The 19,209-nt window shown below is 37.3% G+C and overlaps 1 protein-coding gene across 1 annotated transcript in view; it reads left to right on the top strand.

Annotated features, from left to right (window-relative positions):
* Window positions 1-5,369: 5,369 nt before the first annotated feature.
* LOC141325937 (protein kinase C epsilon type-like) overlaps window positions 5,370-19,209 on the top strand; it is an 81,472-nt gene continuing 67,632 nt past the window's right edge. Inside the window, exon 1 of the mRNA XM_073834657.1 lies at window positions 5,370-6,827. Coding sequence (XP_073690758.1) covers window positions 6,480-6,827 — 348 coding nt within the window. The 5' untranslated portion in view covers window positions 5,370-6,479. The remainder of the gene's footprint in view (window positions 6,828-19,209) is intronic.

Genomic DNA, 19,209 nt, shown 5'->3' with positions numbered 1-19,209 from the left:
GTGGATTTCTTTCTTTTGGATACTTAAAACACTAACTTTGAAATTAGCCAAATGATAAAAACTATTTCAACTATTTCATAGTAATTATTTTATTTTAAAATAATAATAACAAAATAAAGTACATACAGTATATGGCTAAAGCATTGAAAAGCAAAATTTTATGTAAATCTTTAGTTAATTCAAATAAATGAATAAGTTTTCAAAAAGAATGTTTATAATAAATAATAAATGTTGAGATTATTGTAGCATGGTCTAGAACAGTGAGATTTTTTTTAATCTGCATCTTTTTTTTTTATGGATTTCTTTTTTGGATACTTAAAATACATAAAATCCTGACTTTGAAATTAGCCAAATGATAATAATAAAAAAGAAGAGTTTTTTTTATATATAACTATTTCAATATTTAAATAGTAATTATTTTATTAAAATAAAATAATAAAATCCAGACTACAGTTAATTTAAGATGTATGAATGAATACTATGACAGGACATGAGAAAATGCTAAACATATATAAACTATTGGACGTGGGTAAAATACACTGTTACAAAAAAAAAAATATATATATATATATATATATATATTTTTTTTTTTTTTTTTTTTTTTTTTTTTTATGGGCATTTCTGTTTAAAAAAATGCAGAAACCTTTCCTTATGAATTCCTTAATAATATTTATAGAGTACCCTATTTTTACATTTTTTTTATCATCTAGTCAGAGTGCACTCATAAATGTAGGCCTATAGGATTTATTAGAGAAGATACAGTACTCTGATTGACATATGGGGAATGTTATGATTTTTTTAACATAATCAAAACTGATGCACAAAACTGAAAGTGCCATGTTACATATGATTCTGGTCATGAGGTTTAAGTTTGTTCAAAACACCCTTTCATGTGTCTATTTATGTCCAAACAAAGAAGCATTGTCCACGGAGGTCTGATTTCCACCATTGGCAGATGCCGACAGTGATTTCTAATGCACTAAGTATATGAACATAGACGCTGACATTTTGGGGGTGGAATGAAGTAAGTCTTAAGACCCTCAAAAAGCCCTAAATGGCCACTTCTATTCTTGCAACACAGAGCCTACACACTCATAAACCCTGCACTATCAGTGTCTCAAAGGGGCATTCATTTTCCTCCTACTGGTGATGTCATGGTTTGGAGTCACACCACATGCTAGACTCGTGTGACGCTGTGTAATGTGTGAGCTGAACATCTTCCACTAATGTCACTGAAGGCTGAGAATCAGCCTCAGGGGAAAGTCCTGATGTCCAAACAACATCTCCATTCATCCCCCAGCAGACATCACTCATCTAATTATTGTGTCAGAAAACAAAAGGACACACAGCTCAAAATGTATTGCAGTAAATGGAGAGTTTGCTCAAGTTTATGCCATTTGAAATATTTAAAGACTTTGTCGTCCTTTGATATGTAAAATCGTTTTTTTTTTTTTTTTTTTTTTTTTTTGGCCATTTCATGTATATGTGTTGTGATTTTAATAGTATTATCTCAGTATTATTCAACATAATTTTGCACTTCGGTGAGATACGGTAATAAAAAAAATCATAAAACTTAATTAGTGTTCAAATCGGTCTCAGGTGCTTTTATACATAGAGTGATTTGCTATTCAATAATTCATATTTGTGACCCTGGACCACAAAACCAGTCTTAAGTAGCACTGGTATATTTGCAGCAATAGCCAAAAATACATTGTATGGGTCAAAATTATCAATTTTTTTTAATGCCGCAAATCATTAGGATATTAAGTATAAATGATTTATGGCTGAACATTTTTATGAATATTTTATCTAGTTAAATCAAATACATTAAATAATAACCATACAAAATGTAAGATGTATGATGGTCTAGAACAGCAAGATTTTTTAAATCTGCATCATTAGTCAAGCTTTTTGTCTTTTTCTTTCTTTCTTTTTTTTTTGGTCAAAAAGTGTGTTTTTTTTTTCTTTTGGATACTTAAAATACATAAAAACCTAACTTTGATTTTTTTTTTTTTTTTTTTTTAGATATTTCAACTATTTAATAATATTATTTTATTAAATTTGTTTTAAATAAAAGAAATATATAAATGTGTGTGTCTGAAGCACTGAAAAACAAATAGCCAAAAATACATTGTATGGGTGAAAATTATACTTTTTTTTAAAGTCACAAATCATTAGGATATTAAATATAAATTATATATGGCTGAAGCATTGAAAAGGAACATTTTTTATGGGAATCTAGTTAAATAAAATACATTAATTAATAAACATGAAAAATGTAATAAATAGTAAATGTTTTTTTTGTCAAGCTTTTTGTCTTTTTCTTTCTTTTTTTTGGTCAAAAAGTGTGGATTTTTGTTCTTTTAGATACTTAAAATACATAAAAACCTAACTTTGATTTTTGTTTTTAGTTATTTCAACTATGTAATAATATTATTTTATTAAATTTGTTTTAAATAAAATAAAATAAAAAGTATATATGCCTGAAGCATTGAAAAACAAATAGCCAAAAATATATTGTATGGGTCAAAATGATATTTTTTTTAATGCCACAAATCATTAGGATATTAAGTATAAATGATATATGGCTGAAGCATTGAAAAGCAACATTTTTATGGGAATTTTATCTAGTTAAATCAAATACATTAATTAACAAACAAACATGTAATAAATAGTAAATGTTTATAATAAATAATAAATGTATGATGGTCTAGAACAGTGAGATTTTTAAAATCTGACTCATTAGTCAAGCCTTTTTTCTTTTTTTTTTTGGTTAAAAAGTGTGGATTTTTTTTTTTCTTTTGAATACTTAAAATACATAAAAACTTTGATTTTTGTTCTTAGTTACTTCAACTATTGAATCATATTTAATAATATTATTCTATTAAATTTGTTTTAAATAAAATACAATTAAATAAATAGTAAATTTCTATAATAAATAAATTTATGATTTTTTTTTTAATCTGCATCATTAGTCAAGCTTTTTTTTTCTTTTTTTTTTGGTCAAAAAGTGTGGATTTTTTTTCTTTTGGATACTTGAAATACATAAAAACCTAACTTTGATTTTTGTTTTTAGTTATTTCCACTATGTAATAATATTATTTTATTAAATTTGTTTTAAATAAAATAAAAAAGAAATATGTCTGAAGCATTGAAAAACAAATAGCCAAAAATACATTGTATGGGTCAAAATTATCTTTTTTTTATGCCACAAATCATTAGGATATTAAAGGAGATTTTCTCAATATTTTGAATAAATATTGTTCTATCCTAACAAACCATACATCAGTTAAATGCCTTGGAATGGGGAAAAAAAATGCCCTTATGACTGTTTTTTTTGTTTTTTTGGTCCAGGGTCACACATGCTATTCAATAATTAATATTTGAGAGAGTTTTTCTCCAGTGGCTCAGCCTTTTTGAGTAAAAATAAAGGGATGCAAGCATTAATTGAGCCACATGTTCACAGAATGTAGGTATGAGACAAAAATTGATGAATAAAAGTATTTATAATAAATCATGATAATAGTGCAATAGTGGAGTCATTTCATACATCGTATCTTCTAGCATTGGCTCTAATACTTTCCTTATCTTTTTTTATTTATGTTTTTACATTATACACTTAATACATTTCATAGATTTGAGAATGAGACATGTGTATATGCTCAAATATAATTTACTTCAACAAACTTGATCAAGAAATCTGCTAACGGTTTAGTAGACAAAGCGATTTAACGCAGATACATCCACTGTCCACCAAATACTTCTATAAGGACACTGCCATCTACTGGATTTTAGAGCTCACTTAATGTGATTTTAATCTTAATCGTCATTAATAGTTAGCGTTAAAATTGCTCAAATGATAGCTCCTAAGTCACATTTTATGTTCTGCCTGAGCAAAAACTGTTTCCAAAATACATGTTTTGCTATGAAGCAGTTCAAGAAAAGAGGGTCGCATTTGTAAAACAAATTTGTATGCTTTCATAGTGCCATCAACGGCACACTGACATAAAATAAACGACTGATTACGGTATTCAGCACACACACACACACACACACACACACACACATGTTGGGTTTACATGTTTTATGGGGACATTCCATAGGCGTAATGGTTTTTATACTGTACAAACCATACTTTCTATTGCCCTACTACACCTACCCTACACCTAAACCTAGCCCTCACAGGAGATTGTGCACACTTTTACTTCATCAAAAAAACTCATTGTGCATGATTTATAAACCTGTTTCCTCATGGGGACCTGAGAAATGTCCCCACAAGGTCAAAATCTACTGGTATTCCTATCCTTGTGGGGACATTTGGTCCCCACAACGTGATGAATACCAGGTACACACACACACACACACACACACACACACACACACACACACACACACACACAGAGAGAGAAAAAGGGGTCAACATTTTACAGCTTGTCACTGGAGCAGTAACAGTACCCTTAAAGGACATCTTTGTACCTTTTTTTTGTTACCCCTAATAGGTACATATTAGTACCGCAGAAGCTAGGCTAGTACCCTTAAGGTATTAATATGTACCTATTAGGGGTAAGAAGGTACAAATATGTCATTTTAACACTACTGTTCCAGTGAAAAATTATTATAACACAAAACGTAAACTTTTGACCGCTGTATGCAGCTATAATTCCTAAATGTCATAAGCTAAAAAAAATTGAAACTGAGATTTATAGACCATCTGAACAAATAAGTTTTCCATTAATGTATGTTAAGGACACTATTTGGCAGAGATACAACTATTTGAAAAACTGGAATATGAGAGTGCAAAAAATTCTAAATACTGAGAAAATCGCCTTTAAAGTTGTCATAATGAAGTTCTTAGCTATGCATGTTACTAATCATAAATTAAGTTTTGAAATATTTACGGGAGGAAATTTACAAAATATGTTCATTGAACATTATCTTTATTTAATACCCTTATTATTTTTGGCATAAAATATATATTTTTTGGCTATTGCTACAAATATACCCTTAATTGGTTTTGTGGTCCAGGGTCACAAATAATATTTTCTACATGTATTTTATCATGAAACACCATCTCTGGTGCTGTAATAGAAATTCCATTCACAAGATGGCGCTTTTGGTCGACTAATGATGTTGAGGAGGTGAACCTCAGTCAATAACATTTTGAAGTGCAATCTTGTCTTCAGTTGTCCAAAGTCTGCCCTCAGACCATGTGTTACAATTTCACAAAGTCACAATTTTTTTTTGGGGGGGGGGGGCACATTTTAATGTCCATAATATACAAAAAAAAACAAAAAAAAAAAACATTCATCTTCATCTAGTTTATGTAGTTTTTAAATTATGTCAAAACATATTTGATTGCATCCACTTAACCTGCTACAATAACTTTTGTCATTTCCATTCGACTTTATGGGTTTTCAGAATTTCAACCATTTCAAACTCTTTATTAGTAAATCAATGTGGTGGAGAAAAAAAAACAGTCCAGATTTATTTTCCACTTCAGTTCTCACTGTACAGCATTGTAAACCACCTTATGCAAGATGAGGATCACACCTAAAGACCAATAATATATTGCTATTGAAATTGCAGTGACATAGACCGTGTCATTTCAAATAATCATTAATGATATAAATAACTACAAAATGGCTAAGAAATGAGACGTGTGTGGTGTCTTCATATGGTGTGTATGGTCGTCTGCATTGCATGACTGGAGCAGGGTGCATTATTCACACTTGGTATTCACACACACGCTTCATCTTTACAGCCGTGTGGATGATGCTTGACCAGAGAGCAGAAGCAGAAGCAGCAGCGGGTCCGCTAGGGCCGCTCCAGTGCCGCACTCACTCAGCCCTCTCCGCGCACTAACTGACGTGTTTTGCGCATTTCCTGGACCAGCCTTCAGACACACACACAGTCGGGAGAAAAAGAGGCAGGTCTGCAGGAAACTGAGTACCGACGGACAAACAAGGATCCTGGAAAAAGCAAGTGAGTGCGGAACCCTCGTAAACAACAGTCGTTCTCCTGTCTGGTGCGAATCGAAAGACGCTTTTGCGGGGGGATAACTTTCCTCCCAATGCGCGGAGGAGACACATCCAGCGCTCCAGCCAGACGAGGGAAACAGGCTGCTCACCCTGAGGAGATCCAACATATATTTCTGGCATATTTTGAGGTGTGGAATGCTGGTCTTATACACTGTAGCTGTCCTTTTTCGCTCCAACTTGCATTGCTGGCTGCCTACAGCGGTGTTTGGACAGCTTCGAGATCACATGCAGGTTGTCCGTAGGTCACAGCAATAGATTCCCGTTCTGCCTGGACCTTCTACACTTTGCATGCAGATCCACGAGGACGACGAAGGGCATTTACCGTTATTTCATAGGGAGGAACAATCCCGAATACAAACCGGTGGACCGTGACATACACTGGTTGAATAATTAACCAGACGCCGAAGTGGAATATTGTTACTGAAGCTCTCAAAAGTGGCCATGGTGGTTTTTAACGGTCTGCTGAAGATTAAGATCTGCGAGGCTTTGGACCTGAAGCCCACAGCCTGGTCTCTGAGACACGCCGTCGGCCCCAAGACGGCAACCTTCCTGCTGGACACGTACATCGCCCTCAACGTAGATGATTTTCGCGTGGGTCAGACCTCGACCAAGCAGAAGACCAACAGTCCCGTCTGGCACGATGAGTTTGTGACGGAGGTGCACGACGGCCGGAAGATCGAGCTGTCGGTCTTTCATGACGCGCCGATTGGCTACGACGACTTTGTGGCCAACTGCACCATTCAGTTCGAGGAATTGCTGCAAAACGGCAGCAAACACTACGAGGACTGGGTAATGTCTTTTTTGTAGATACTTCAGACTGAGAATTATAGAGGGTGCCTCTAAACCATGTTGGAAAAGCCATTTAATGGCAGCTGTGATTTGGAACATGGTGGTTAAAAAATTCACCATTCACTGCCACCATATTCCAAAACCAGCACCAACTGGTTGTTGGTTTGTTGCTGGCCTAAAACAGTCTACTGGCTTGCACCAGCTAAGACTTGCTAGTAGAAACTAGCTTCCATGTTCCAAAACACAGTCAACAGCTGGATTTTCCAGAAACAAAAGGTCGTAGGGTTGGATGGGGGGAATCTTAAGTGTTTTTATTGTTTTTACATAAACCTACATAAGCATTCAGTGTTTGTAAACGATTCAGTAACTACAAAAGTTAGCTTCCATATTATTCAGAGGAGGTATCACCTGTTGCCAAATAGATGCTAGCAAACTGAATTTGTGTTAACTTGAGGAGGAAGCCACAGCAACCGAACAGCTTTCCATTGCGGTTAGTATGGAAAAGTACATTGATACTCTAAGTTTAGTACCCTGATAGCACAGGTACGTCTCGGAGACATCTATTTGACATCTGCATTTACATCTGGAAAATGTATTTTTTAGAGTGTTTATAGGACGTTTCCTATCAGATGTCAAATAGACATCTATTAGATGTCTTTAAAATGTTTAGAATTTATAAGGTATGTAAAACTGACATCTTACAGACGTCTGTCTGATGTTTGTACACAGCAGATGCTTTCCAGATCAAGAGATCTTCAACAGACATCTTGCAGACATACATGTGCTATCTGAGTAGTATTTACCTTGATAGCACCCATACATTATGAAGACGTCTGTTTGACATCTGCATTTACATTTGGAAGATGTATTTTTTAGAGTGTTTGCTCATCTGCAATACGTCTATAAGACGTTTCCTATAAGATGTCAAATAGACGTCTATGAGATGTCTTTAGAATGTTTATGATTTAGAATGTATGTAAAACTGACATCTTACAGACGTCTGTCTGATGTTTGTACACAGCTGATGCTTTCCAGATCAAGAGATCTTCAACAGACATCTTGCAGACGTACGTGTGCTATCTGGGTATCATATATAGCAAAACACGACAATAAATCTTATTGTTTTGTTTGGAAATAAATTAGTAGGCTACTGATGACACCAAATGACAGTTTGCGTTGCGCAAAACATAGGCTATTAAACAGATTATGCCTGAAAATACCTGTGAAATTACTTTTGAGAACCCAGTGTAGCCTATGATTGTCATAGCAAGGTTATTTTATTGCCCTGTGTAAACAACGTCAATGTTTTAAAATATGGTTACACCAAAAAAAAAATGTGTATAGTTTTTTCACATCATTCGTGTCATGCGCCAGCAGCAGGTGTGTGTGTTGTGCTTTCCTCTTTCTCTGATGCCACCTGCATCATTTCTGCAGCAAAGCCCTCAGATGAATGCTCAGATAACCCCGGTTGCATAGAGACGGTGAAGGAGGTTGGCTGCCTGTCATAAATATTTCTGCAGCTGCAAAGAGCCATGCAGCCATCATTAATGCAGACATATGATCATCTGATGGTCAGACAGCATGCGTCGTTTAATCTGTTGAGGTTAGGATGGTATTTGTGCATCTGGTATGTTTGTCACGTAACATAACGTTTCTTAATTACCTGATAAAACTGTTTAATGGGCCATTCTACAGGATCGGTCCAAAGTCAGAGTTGGAAACATCTTGATAAAGACGTCTTTTCAAAAAGGATTTGTATGTATGTATGCAAATTGTATAATATCCAAGGTACACATTGCTAGTAATTGTGCAGTTAATTCTCATATTGTATTTTCAGAAAGTTTTGAAATACTTGTCCTCTCCTAAAATTTGTCACTACGGAAACACAGTAATAATAATTTATTTAGAAATGTTATATTGACCTATTAAGATTTTGCTTCAATCTTCATTGTAAATATATATTTTTGCTATTTTATTAATTTATTTTGAGAGGTAAATCAATCACAATTACATTTTTAACAATATTTCAAGTGTAGTTTATAAGATTTGTTATGTTTTGAATCCATTTTTTCTTTATAAAAGGCAAAAAGTTGATCATACTGATTTCAAAGTTAAGGGTCCATTCATTTAAATATGCATTAAACCAAAAACTTCATAACATCTTACCTGCCCTGCTGAAAAAAACAGCTAAAACCAGCCTAGGCTGGTTGGCTGGTATTGGCTGGTTTAAGCTGGAAGTAGCTGGTTTTAGCTGGTGGTTTTCCAGCCTGACCAGCTAAGACCAGCCTGACCAGCCTGGCCAGGCTGGAAAAAAGGCCAAAACCCCTCTAAAACCAGCCTGCCGACCAGCTATGACCAGCTAAAACCAGGCTGGTTGACCAGCTAAAACCAGCCAACCAGCCTAGGCTGGTTTTAGCTGTTTTTTTCACCAGGGTGATAATTCAGCATGCTTTATTTTTGACAAAACATACCAAGTTAAAGAGTAATCCTTAACCACATAACATTACAGAATTTTAATTTGCCTACTAAAACATACTAAAATGCAAAAAACTGTACTAAAATGTTGTTTATTTCCCACAAATATGAGGACTTTGTGTTTCCTTTTGTCACTACCGAAACAATAATGACATGTTTTGGTCATGACTGTTACACTAGTGACAATTTTATGGGATAACACCCAAAAAAACAGACATGAAGTTTCGGCGGCAGTGACAATTTTAGATACTTTTGAACCTAGCCTAAAGATGCTAATCAGCACATGGTTAGCTAGCACAGTTCTGAACAGTGGTACACATATAAAAACGAAATGTTAAAATGATGATTTTAAATACATTAAGTTGACTAATATTTTAAATATTATTGTGGACTATAATAGATAACAGAAGGATCTTAGTAAACATCTAAGATTTGAATACTTAAATGCTGTTAAATGTGTTTTTTGGTTGTGGGACAGCAGTTATCAATCACTAACCATTAACTATCTTAAAACAATCATAGTCATGTAAAATCACACCACAATTATGACTGAAATATACAGCAGCCATTATAACTTTTTTGTAATTTTCATGACATTTTACATGCTTTTAAATCAGACCTAAATCTGTATTCGATCATAACTGACAAAAACAATAGCTCATAGGTCATATCCTGGCTGTCCTGTCCAAATGTCTCGTGTTCAGTCGAAACAATGAATAGTACTATAGTAGAGTAATAGAATATCAATGAACCCTACACAAAGTAATCTAGTAATAGAATAGCATTGTATATCATTTGAATGAGAGTGAATAGCTCATCATCAGTATCCAGCATCAGTCTTGGCCCGTGATATGGCAGGTGTGCAGTATGTGACATGGCTTGGCCGCAGACTCCGAGCGACCCTGGAAACTGCTCCGCTCTTTGTAGTCGAACACAGACGGGGATGTGAATTATTGATGTGCCATCATAAGCTCCGTTGTGGTGTTGAGAAGTACAGTCGCCTGCCTTTATGATGCGTCTCAGATTGGACTGGGACAGGATTGACCGAGTCAATATCTTTTATATCTTCTGGCCTTCCTGATCTGATGGATTTACAAAACCACATAGGGATGAGTTGAAATATTAATATGAATATAAGCAGATGCATGCATAGATACATAGACTGAAAACAAGGAGATGAAAATCTTTATATGGTCCATTTCATAAGTAACAACTCTCTAAAGCTGCACTGAGCTGTTGCTATCTAGTGTCACGTGTAGCATCCTATGCTCAGCCAATTCTGTTCTCCCCTTAATTTACTTCCATATATAGGCTATATTAAGTTTGTTGACACATGAACCGACTTCTTAGGTAGAGCTCACAAATTAAATCTAGCTTGCAGTTGTTAATGAGCTTGCAGTTACTCCAGTACACTAGTTTGGGCTTACATGAGCACTAATTTACAGCTTAAACAGTACTAAAACATCAGAGCTTCGTAACATTGAATGTACTTTTAAAATGCCAGTCGTATATGGACCATTATACAGAATTGGTGCACACTGCTGTCCCACAACCAAAAAACACATTTGAAAAGCAGTTAAGTATACAAATCTTAGATTTTTACTAAGATTCTTTTATTATCTATTGGACCCCACAATAATATTTAAAATTTCAGTAAGCTTAGTATATATAAAATAATCATTTATTGGGTTCTTTCAGTTGGGAGGTGGTTGTCCCGAACCCTAACCGTTAAATTTCAACTATTATATTGAAATAATTTTTGCATTTTCTTCCATTGCTGTTTTTTTTAAATATCTTTTAAAATAGGTCCCATCATTTTGAGGTAAATGTGTTCAAAAGTATGATAAATCTGTGTGTATCTTTTGAAGAATGTCACTACTAAACACCATTTTTCTATAAATAAAAACACTTTTTTGGGAGTTTCTTCATAACATTTTGTTTTAATATGTGTACAACTGTTCAGAACTGTGCTAGGTAACCATGCACTGTGTACCAAGTATCTAAAATGGTCACTACCAAAACAGTCACTACACTCTTAAAAATAAAGGTGCTTCACAATGCAATAGAAGAACCATTTTTGTCTAAATAGTTCCATAAAGAACCTTAAACATCTGAAGAAACTTTCTGTTTAACAAAAGGTTCTTTGTGGCGAAAGAAGGTTCTTTACCATTTAAAAGGTAAGAAAGAGATGATTCTTTAAAGAACCTTTGACTAAATGGTTCTTTAAAGATGGAACCTTTTAAAGCACCTTTATTTTTAAGAGTGTACCAAAACATTTGGTGAAGTTTTGTTTGTGTGTGTTATCCCATAAAATTGTCACTACCGTAACAATCAAGGCCGAAACATGTCTTCATTGTTTCAGTAGTGACAAAGGGAACAAATAATTTATTTGAGGAAAATAGACACAATTTTAGTACAGTTATGCAGTTTTTTTGTATGTCTTAGTAGTGTTTTAGCATGTGGGTTAAAATTCTGTAATGTGATGTGGTCGCTACCAAAACATTACTGTCACTACTGAAAATGTGCTGTTATGAAAAAAACATGGGATGTTTTGTCAAAAATAGTATACTCTTATTAGCAGGGTGTCACGATGCAGGCAGGAACACACGAACAACGACGTAAATAAAAGACGTATATTTAATAAATCCAACGGAATACAGGCAGACACAGGAACACCAGGGGAAAACATCCATATAACATTAAAGACCGACAAGAATACAGGGGAAAACACACACCTTAAATAGACAGACTGATTACAACATCCAGGTGACAACAAGGAGGGAGAAACCAAAATACTCAGAACTGCGGGGGAAAATGGGAGAAACCAACATGAAAGTCCGGGGGTGTGACATTACCTCCTGTCCTCGCGCCGACAAATGGGAAACAGCAAACAGTCTCAGGAGGGGGTTTCGGCGGAGGACGGACTCCCGGGAGGAGGGCAAAAGATGGAGTCCAGGGTGGTGACTGAATAGTCCATGGAGGTGATGACGGAGGGAGGAGCCAAGGAGGTGACAGGAAGGGGCTGGAGCAGGAGGAGCCAGGTGGGACCCAGGCCGCAGCCAAGATGTAATCCCACGGTGGAGCCGATGGAGGGAGGAGCCATGGTGGAGGAGAGGCTGACGACTCCATGGGTCTGACCGACGGAGGCGGAGCAGGTGGTGGGAGAGCCCGAGGCGGAGACGGAAAGCCGAAGATCTTGGGTGACACCGCGGATCCAGAGGGCCAAGGCGGAACCCAAGGCTCTGGCGACCAAGGCGGAGATGGAGATCCGGAGGTCCGCGGCGGAGCCGGAGCGCCAGAGGGCCGAGGCTGTGCCCGCGGGAGGGAGGAGGTCCACCGAGCCGGTGGGACGGAGCGACGAGGCACAGCCGGAGGAGTAGAGTCCAGAGGCGAAGGTGGGGCGACGACTGACCAGGGCGGAGCCGGAGGGACGATGGAGCCCGGTGGAGCTGGTGGATCGACGGGCGACGGCGGAGACGAGGGAGCAGAGAGCCGGGGTGGAGCCGCAGGGTCGGAGGGCCGAGGCGGAGTCCAAGACTCTGAGGCTGGAGGCGATGGTGAGGGATCCTCCAGCCATGACATCGATGGAGACTGGCAGACCCGCGGCGAACCCACCGCACAGATGGTGGGCTGAGGGTGAGCAAGGGGACTGACAGATGACAGCGGGGATTCATGAAGGCTGGGCGGAACCAGCGGTGACTCTGGATGGCTGGGCGGAACCAGCGGAGATTCAAGCTTAGGCAGAAGAGGGAGGGTGGGTGGGAAATCCAGGCAGATGGGTATTTCCGTGAAACAGTCAATTAAGTCCCCAGAGTTGTGCTCTTGCTCACCCCCAGTGGCGGTGCAGTGGACGGGGCTCTCTACAGCCCTCTCTTGCTCCATGAAGCACTCCACCGTCGCTGATGTAGTAGCCGGCTCTCGCACCTGGTCGGAAGTTTTGACCCCATCGGCGCTCCATAACTCTGTCGCTCCGGGCTCGGGCTTCCCGTCTACGATGGGCTCATAATCCGCAGGTCGGGGTGGCTGGCTGGGCTCTGGGTCTGGAGTGGCACTGACGAGGTTCTCCTGGAAACGGGTGGGAAACGAGGGTTTGTTTCTCGCCAGTGTCCACTCCACAAATGCGGCGAAGTCCGCTCGAGGGCCGTCCTCGGACGACGGCGCTCTGCATGATGCGTTGAGGCTTGCATCATAGAACATACAGAGCGCGTCGTCCGGGTAGCTGGTGGTATGAGCTACGAGCTGGAACATCAAAGTGTAACCCTCGAGCGGTAAATCCCCCTGCTTCAGCCGGAGGAGGATGAATTCTGGACGGAGGAAGGACTCCATGGGGAAAACACTACGGAAACAAAAAGACTGGGAAAAACGAACAGGAAACAAAACGGAGGTGAACACGCCAAGAAAATAAACTGTATTGGTCGGTCTTTCTGTCACGATGCAGGCAGGAACACACGAACAACGACGTAAATAAAAGACGTATATTTAATAAATCCAACGGAATACAGGCAGACACAGGAACACCAGGGGAAAACATCCATATAACATTAAAGACCGACAAGAATACAGGGGAAAACACACACCTTAAATAGACAGACTGATTACAACATCCAGGTGACAACAATGAGGGAGAAACCAAAATACTCAGAACTGCGGGGGAAAATGGGAGAAACCAACATGAAAGTCCGGGGGTGTGACACAGGGGCGCCGCTCGCAATTTTGGGCCCTATGACAAAATATGAGGTTGGGCCCCCCCTACCACACAAAAGCAGATCTCTGGGGGCCCCTAAAAGGCGTGGGCCCTTAGAATTGTCCTAACTTACCCCCCCCCCCCCCTTAGCGGTGCCCCTGCTTATTAGTATAAACTAAGATGTTATGGTAGTGTTTGGTTCAATGTATATTCAAACTAATGAATCCTTAAGTTTGAAATCAGTATGATCAACTTTGTTCCTTTTACAAAGAAAAGTTGGATTCAAAATACAAAACATCTCATAAATCACACTTGAAATATTGTTAAAATTGTAATTGTTATTGATTGAAAGCATTTGAATAAAATAGAAAAAATATGTTTACAAGGTAGATGTAAGCACTCTTAATTAATTAAACTCTTAATAGGTCAATATAACCCTTCTTATTAAATTACATATTACTGTGTTTAGGGTAGTGCCAAATTTGGGGAGAGGACAAATATTCTAAAACTTTCTGAAAATACAATGAGAATTAACTGCACATTTACTAGAAATGTGTACCTTAGATATTATATCATTTGCATACATACAAAATTTGTGAAAAAAGTCGTTTCCAACTTTAACTTATTAACCAATTCTGTAGAATGGCCCATTTAAGATTTAGAAATAACCGTTGGAATAAAATAGATGATCAATTGAACTACATAACTGAGCTTATGTTTTGTATGATTAATTAAGTCCCAGACTTATATGAGAATATTGACATTTGTCCACATTTACACTGAACAAGAGGAAATGTCATGTGATTAAATGATTTCTTAGCATCTCTTCCAGTCAAATTTTGTTGTATTAGTGTTTATTTATCAACCTTACGTATTTTAGTTATTATAATTTTCTTAACTGAAATTACAACACTTAAATATATTGTTTATTATATTTCATGATTACTTAGGCACTTTTATCTCCAATTTTAGTTCCTATTTAGGATTGTATTGTTGGCTTTTATAACAAACTTCTTGTGACCTTCCTAAAGTTACATTGAATAAAAGCATCTACTAAATGTAAATTTATGTATCATGGAAATTTTATTTATTACCGATAAGAGTTACTTGAGGCAAACCCGTATTAAAGTAAACTGAAATACTGACCTTTTTAGCTGCTTATTGGATCAATAATGGTAAAAGTATTATTATATGATTTTACATTACTTGACTGAGGGTTTGTGACCTAGAAGATTTGAACCAGAACCAGAGAAGTATGAATAAAACTAGTAGCTGAGAATGTCCCATTTTAGCTAAGAATGTCCAAACGTTTGGTGCAACTCTACCCAAGCCTCACGTCCTCAGGCAAGCAGGATTCCTGGCAGAGCGTGTCTGTGTGTGTCATAGCGAGTATCTGTCAAGACAAGCAAGTGCCTGATAGTGTACGAAGAGAAAAAGAGCATCAATCTGTGGGACAGATGTGTGCAGAGGTAGGCTTTGACTGGCTCACAGGCAGCGTTTGCGTAATTTGAAAGCAATTTGTGTGAAAGTGTGAGAAAGGTTGTAGAGGTTTGGTCAGGCTACGAGAATTACTCAGTCACCCGTTTTCCCACGAACCTTTTACATGCACGCAAACACACTCACTCCTATTTCAAAGCCAACTCCTCTTTGGTCATGCCTGCACTTGCACGCTGTAGGCTTATTTTGTTCTAAAGGGCATGTCAGTGTTATGTTGTTCATCCCAGGCAGCTCATTGCAGGAGCTTTTCATCTCCATTTGCTTTAACCGAGAGCTGCATGGTGGGGCCAGTTGGAGGTGTGAAGGCCGAGGTCTGCCGGCTGTGTAAACTTCAGAATAAGTTAAAGGTTGGGCTGATTCCACACGCCCCCCATGTCTGTCTGCACTGTCCTTTATCTGCCCTCGGTAGGGTTTTGAACCAAGAACCGGTTGTTGTTCAGAACTGATTCCAGAACCAAATGATTTTCATGACGTTCAGTTTTGTTAACTGTTCTTGAAGGCTAATCCAAACAGAACACTGTACTAAAACATTCTGACACGGCTAGTCTGCGTTTAGTTGTGTAACGCACGCACCGACAAGACAGAAAACAAGAGATGAGGAGTCTATAAGCGTGCTTGGCTTTAGAAGAGCAGCTTGATTTTAAACCGTGTCTTGGCCTGACAGGTTAGAAAGTGGATGGGCTGACTCTGGTAGACGCTATTTTTTCTCTCTCGAAGCTGCAAGTAAATTAGAGGATGGGGAAGTAGACTGTCAAACTTAGAATGTAATTCGTTTTTCCTTGAGAGAGATTAAATGGATGGAGTTTTTCCTTAACTAACCAGAAATCCGTGGCATTTGGTCTATAAAAGCTGTGAATGCGCACCCAAGCCATTTGAGAGAAGGAGTTTGGGGACTGGCTAAATATTAACATTACATTACTTTAAATCCACTTGTTGTTTGAGGGGTAACGTTAGAAAGGTAGGGAATATGTATGGAAGTGTCTGTAAATTATTTATTTGTCAAACGCTGGTAATTTTTGGCAAATATGTGGCAGTTATGAGGTGATTTGGGTAGTGGTTCAACGGATCACAAAACTCATGGTTCAGATCGTATTACAGTGTTGGAATTCTTTTCATTCTGTGTAACTTTGGTTTCCATTTATTACGTACTTCTTTACCACAGCAAAACCTAGCCTACCTAAAAACAGTTCAAACATGATTAAAGACAAGTGAACAGCCAGCAAAAAAAAAGCCAAAAAAAAAAAAAGAACAAATACACAAATTACAAGCATAGATAAATACAAAAGAGCAAAGTTACAAATAAAATATGGTTGGTAGTAGGAATGTAACAATATCTAAATCTCATGATATTATAATATCTCAATATGAAGTCCACAGTATGATATTTATTGGAATATTTAAAAAAAAGACAAATGAAAAAAAAAACTTTTAAAGTTAAATTATTCTATCTAATGCACTTTGGGAGTTCAAAATTAAGAGTTCCAACCTATTAAGAAAACTCAGAAAAACGTCAACCCTCTTTTTATTTGTGGTGTACTCTCAGTCTAAATTACATTCACACTGGTGTTTTAGGAAGCCAAACTAATTAGAATATAATAATAGAAATAACAACTATTTTATATTATTGTTATTGCTATGACAGGTAGAGCCATATATTGTAAAACAAGTGCACTGTAAAATAAATGAAAATGAATATTTCATAGGTATTATTTTTGCTTTACACTACAGTATGGAAATTACAATACTTCTTTCCTAATTTCTACACTTGAAAGACTGCAATAACACATTTAAACAGCTAGCTGTCAGCAATTGATACTGCACTTTTAAGCTTTTATTTTATGGAAACGACAGTAGAGCTTTCATTTTAATGGAAAACTCCAGCTTCAGTGAAAACAGGCTTACAAAAACGCAAAAACGTCTCACTACAAATCTAGTGAAATGCTGTAATCATCTGGCCAGAAAATAAAGCATAACTGGTGGCTGTTGCATTCCCAAACATGCACTAAGCTCTCAGCACATGCAATAAACAAATTTGCTGCATTCACTGTGAACTGAGCCGTTCTGAGGCGTGGAAAACACCGGATCACGAGCTGATCACCTGAACGACATGTGCGTTACACTTTGAAACTTTAAAAAACTGAAGGGATTAAGCTATATTGTGCTATGGTTTTAGATAGTTTGACAGATACTGTGCCAAACTATAATGGTCCAAAACACAACTCTAAAGGCCTTTTGTGTTAGAATAAGAAGTTTAAATATATTTTAAAAAGTACACTTTTTCTCCGGAAGACCTATCGTTTCATATCGCCATGTGACCACGATGACAGTTTTGCTATCACGATACCATGATATTATTGATAATACCGTAACATCCCTAGTTGGTAGTATTCAGGTGCAAAAAATGCAATAATTAAGTGTAAAATAACACTGCATAGTGTTCACTGTATAAGTTAAATATAGATTAATCTTTTTCAAAGCAGTGTTTTGTTGTTTGGTTAGCATTAATGACAGCAGAAGGTATTTATAGGCTGCTGTCTCTTTAAGACCTGATGAATGGATCCAGTATAATGATGAACATTTGATTTCTTTCTCAGCTGTTTTCGTTCACTTAAAGGGGTCATCGGATGCCCATTTTTCACAAGTTGATATGATTCTTTAGGGTGTTAATGTAAAGTTTATAACATATTTTGGTTAAAATTTCTCAATGATAGTGTAAAAAACACTCTTTTTACCTTGTCAAACAATCAGCCCTTTTCAGAGCAAGCTATTTTGTTACATGTTCCTTTAAATGCTAATGAGCTCTGCTCACCCCGCCCCTCTCTGCCTAGGGATGACGAGCCGTAATGTTTACTTTAGTCGTATTTAGCCGCGTTTATCGGGGAAACTTGCCAACAAGCACATTATTAAGAAAGACCATTTGCAAAGATGCATAAAAAACCCTTATACTCACTTCTGCTGTGGGTGAAGCTGCATCAGGAAGGATTTGCACGAACATAGACACATATGTAGATTGGGATCGGTGCTTTCCTTTCAAAAACGAAACTAACGCTAATCCTCTGCGTCTTCAGCAGCTCAGATGTCGGGAGCAAATGACGACTGCTATGTTCATTATTGCATCCAACAACAGAACACCTCAATTGCTCAATCTGAAACATTCTTGTCTTCCCCTGCACCTGAGTCACACAATGGTGATCGGACTCGGACTGTTTCAGCTCGGTGAGGGCGGGTCTAAAGTAAGGCGCTCATGTCAGTCAACTATCGTGGGAGCCGCCTCTGTCGCTGTGTCGTCACACCGACAAGAAGCTGAGAATGACCTGATTTTAAAAAGAGAATATTACTTTTAAAGATTAAAAAAATACCACTACATGCATTCGATGACCCCTTTAAAACCAACTACGTTTATCAGAATGATGGTTGAGATGGGTATTCTTTCATAGTTTTATCTGTATGTGTCTGTTTAAAAGCAAGGAGAATGCGAAAGAGTATTCAGTTTGGTGTTCGCTTCATGTGTTTGTTTCAAGTAATGAGTTCTCTTTCGCCTCTTCTTGCGCTGGAATGGTTTAAAACCATTTGAGTGTGTACTCAACACGTACAAATAATAATTTTAACTCTATTATGATCAAATTCTGCAATTAATCCGCCGATCACATGCATGCCAAAACATGGGACTGGTCCATATAGATTACAGATCAACTACGATTTGTTCAATCCCTAGGATTTGGGTGA

The sequence above is a fragment of the Garra rufa genome, chromosome 2, assembly GCF_049309525.1.
Source record: "Garra rufa chromosome 2, GarRuf1.0, whole genome shotgun sequence".
NCBI classification, from domain to species: Eukaryota; Metazoa; Chordata; class Actinopteri; order Cypriniformes; family Cyprinidae; genus Garra; species Garra rufa.
Note: the sequence above shows the minus strand (reverse complement) of the source record. Positions and strands in the feature narration are given on the sequence as shown.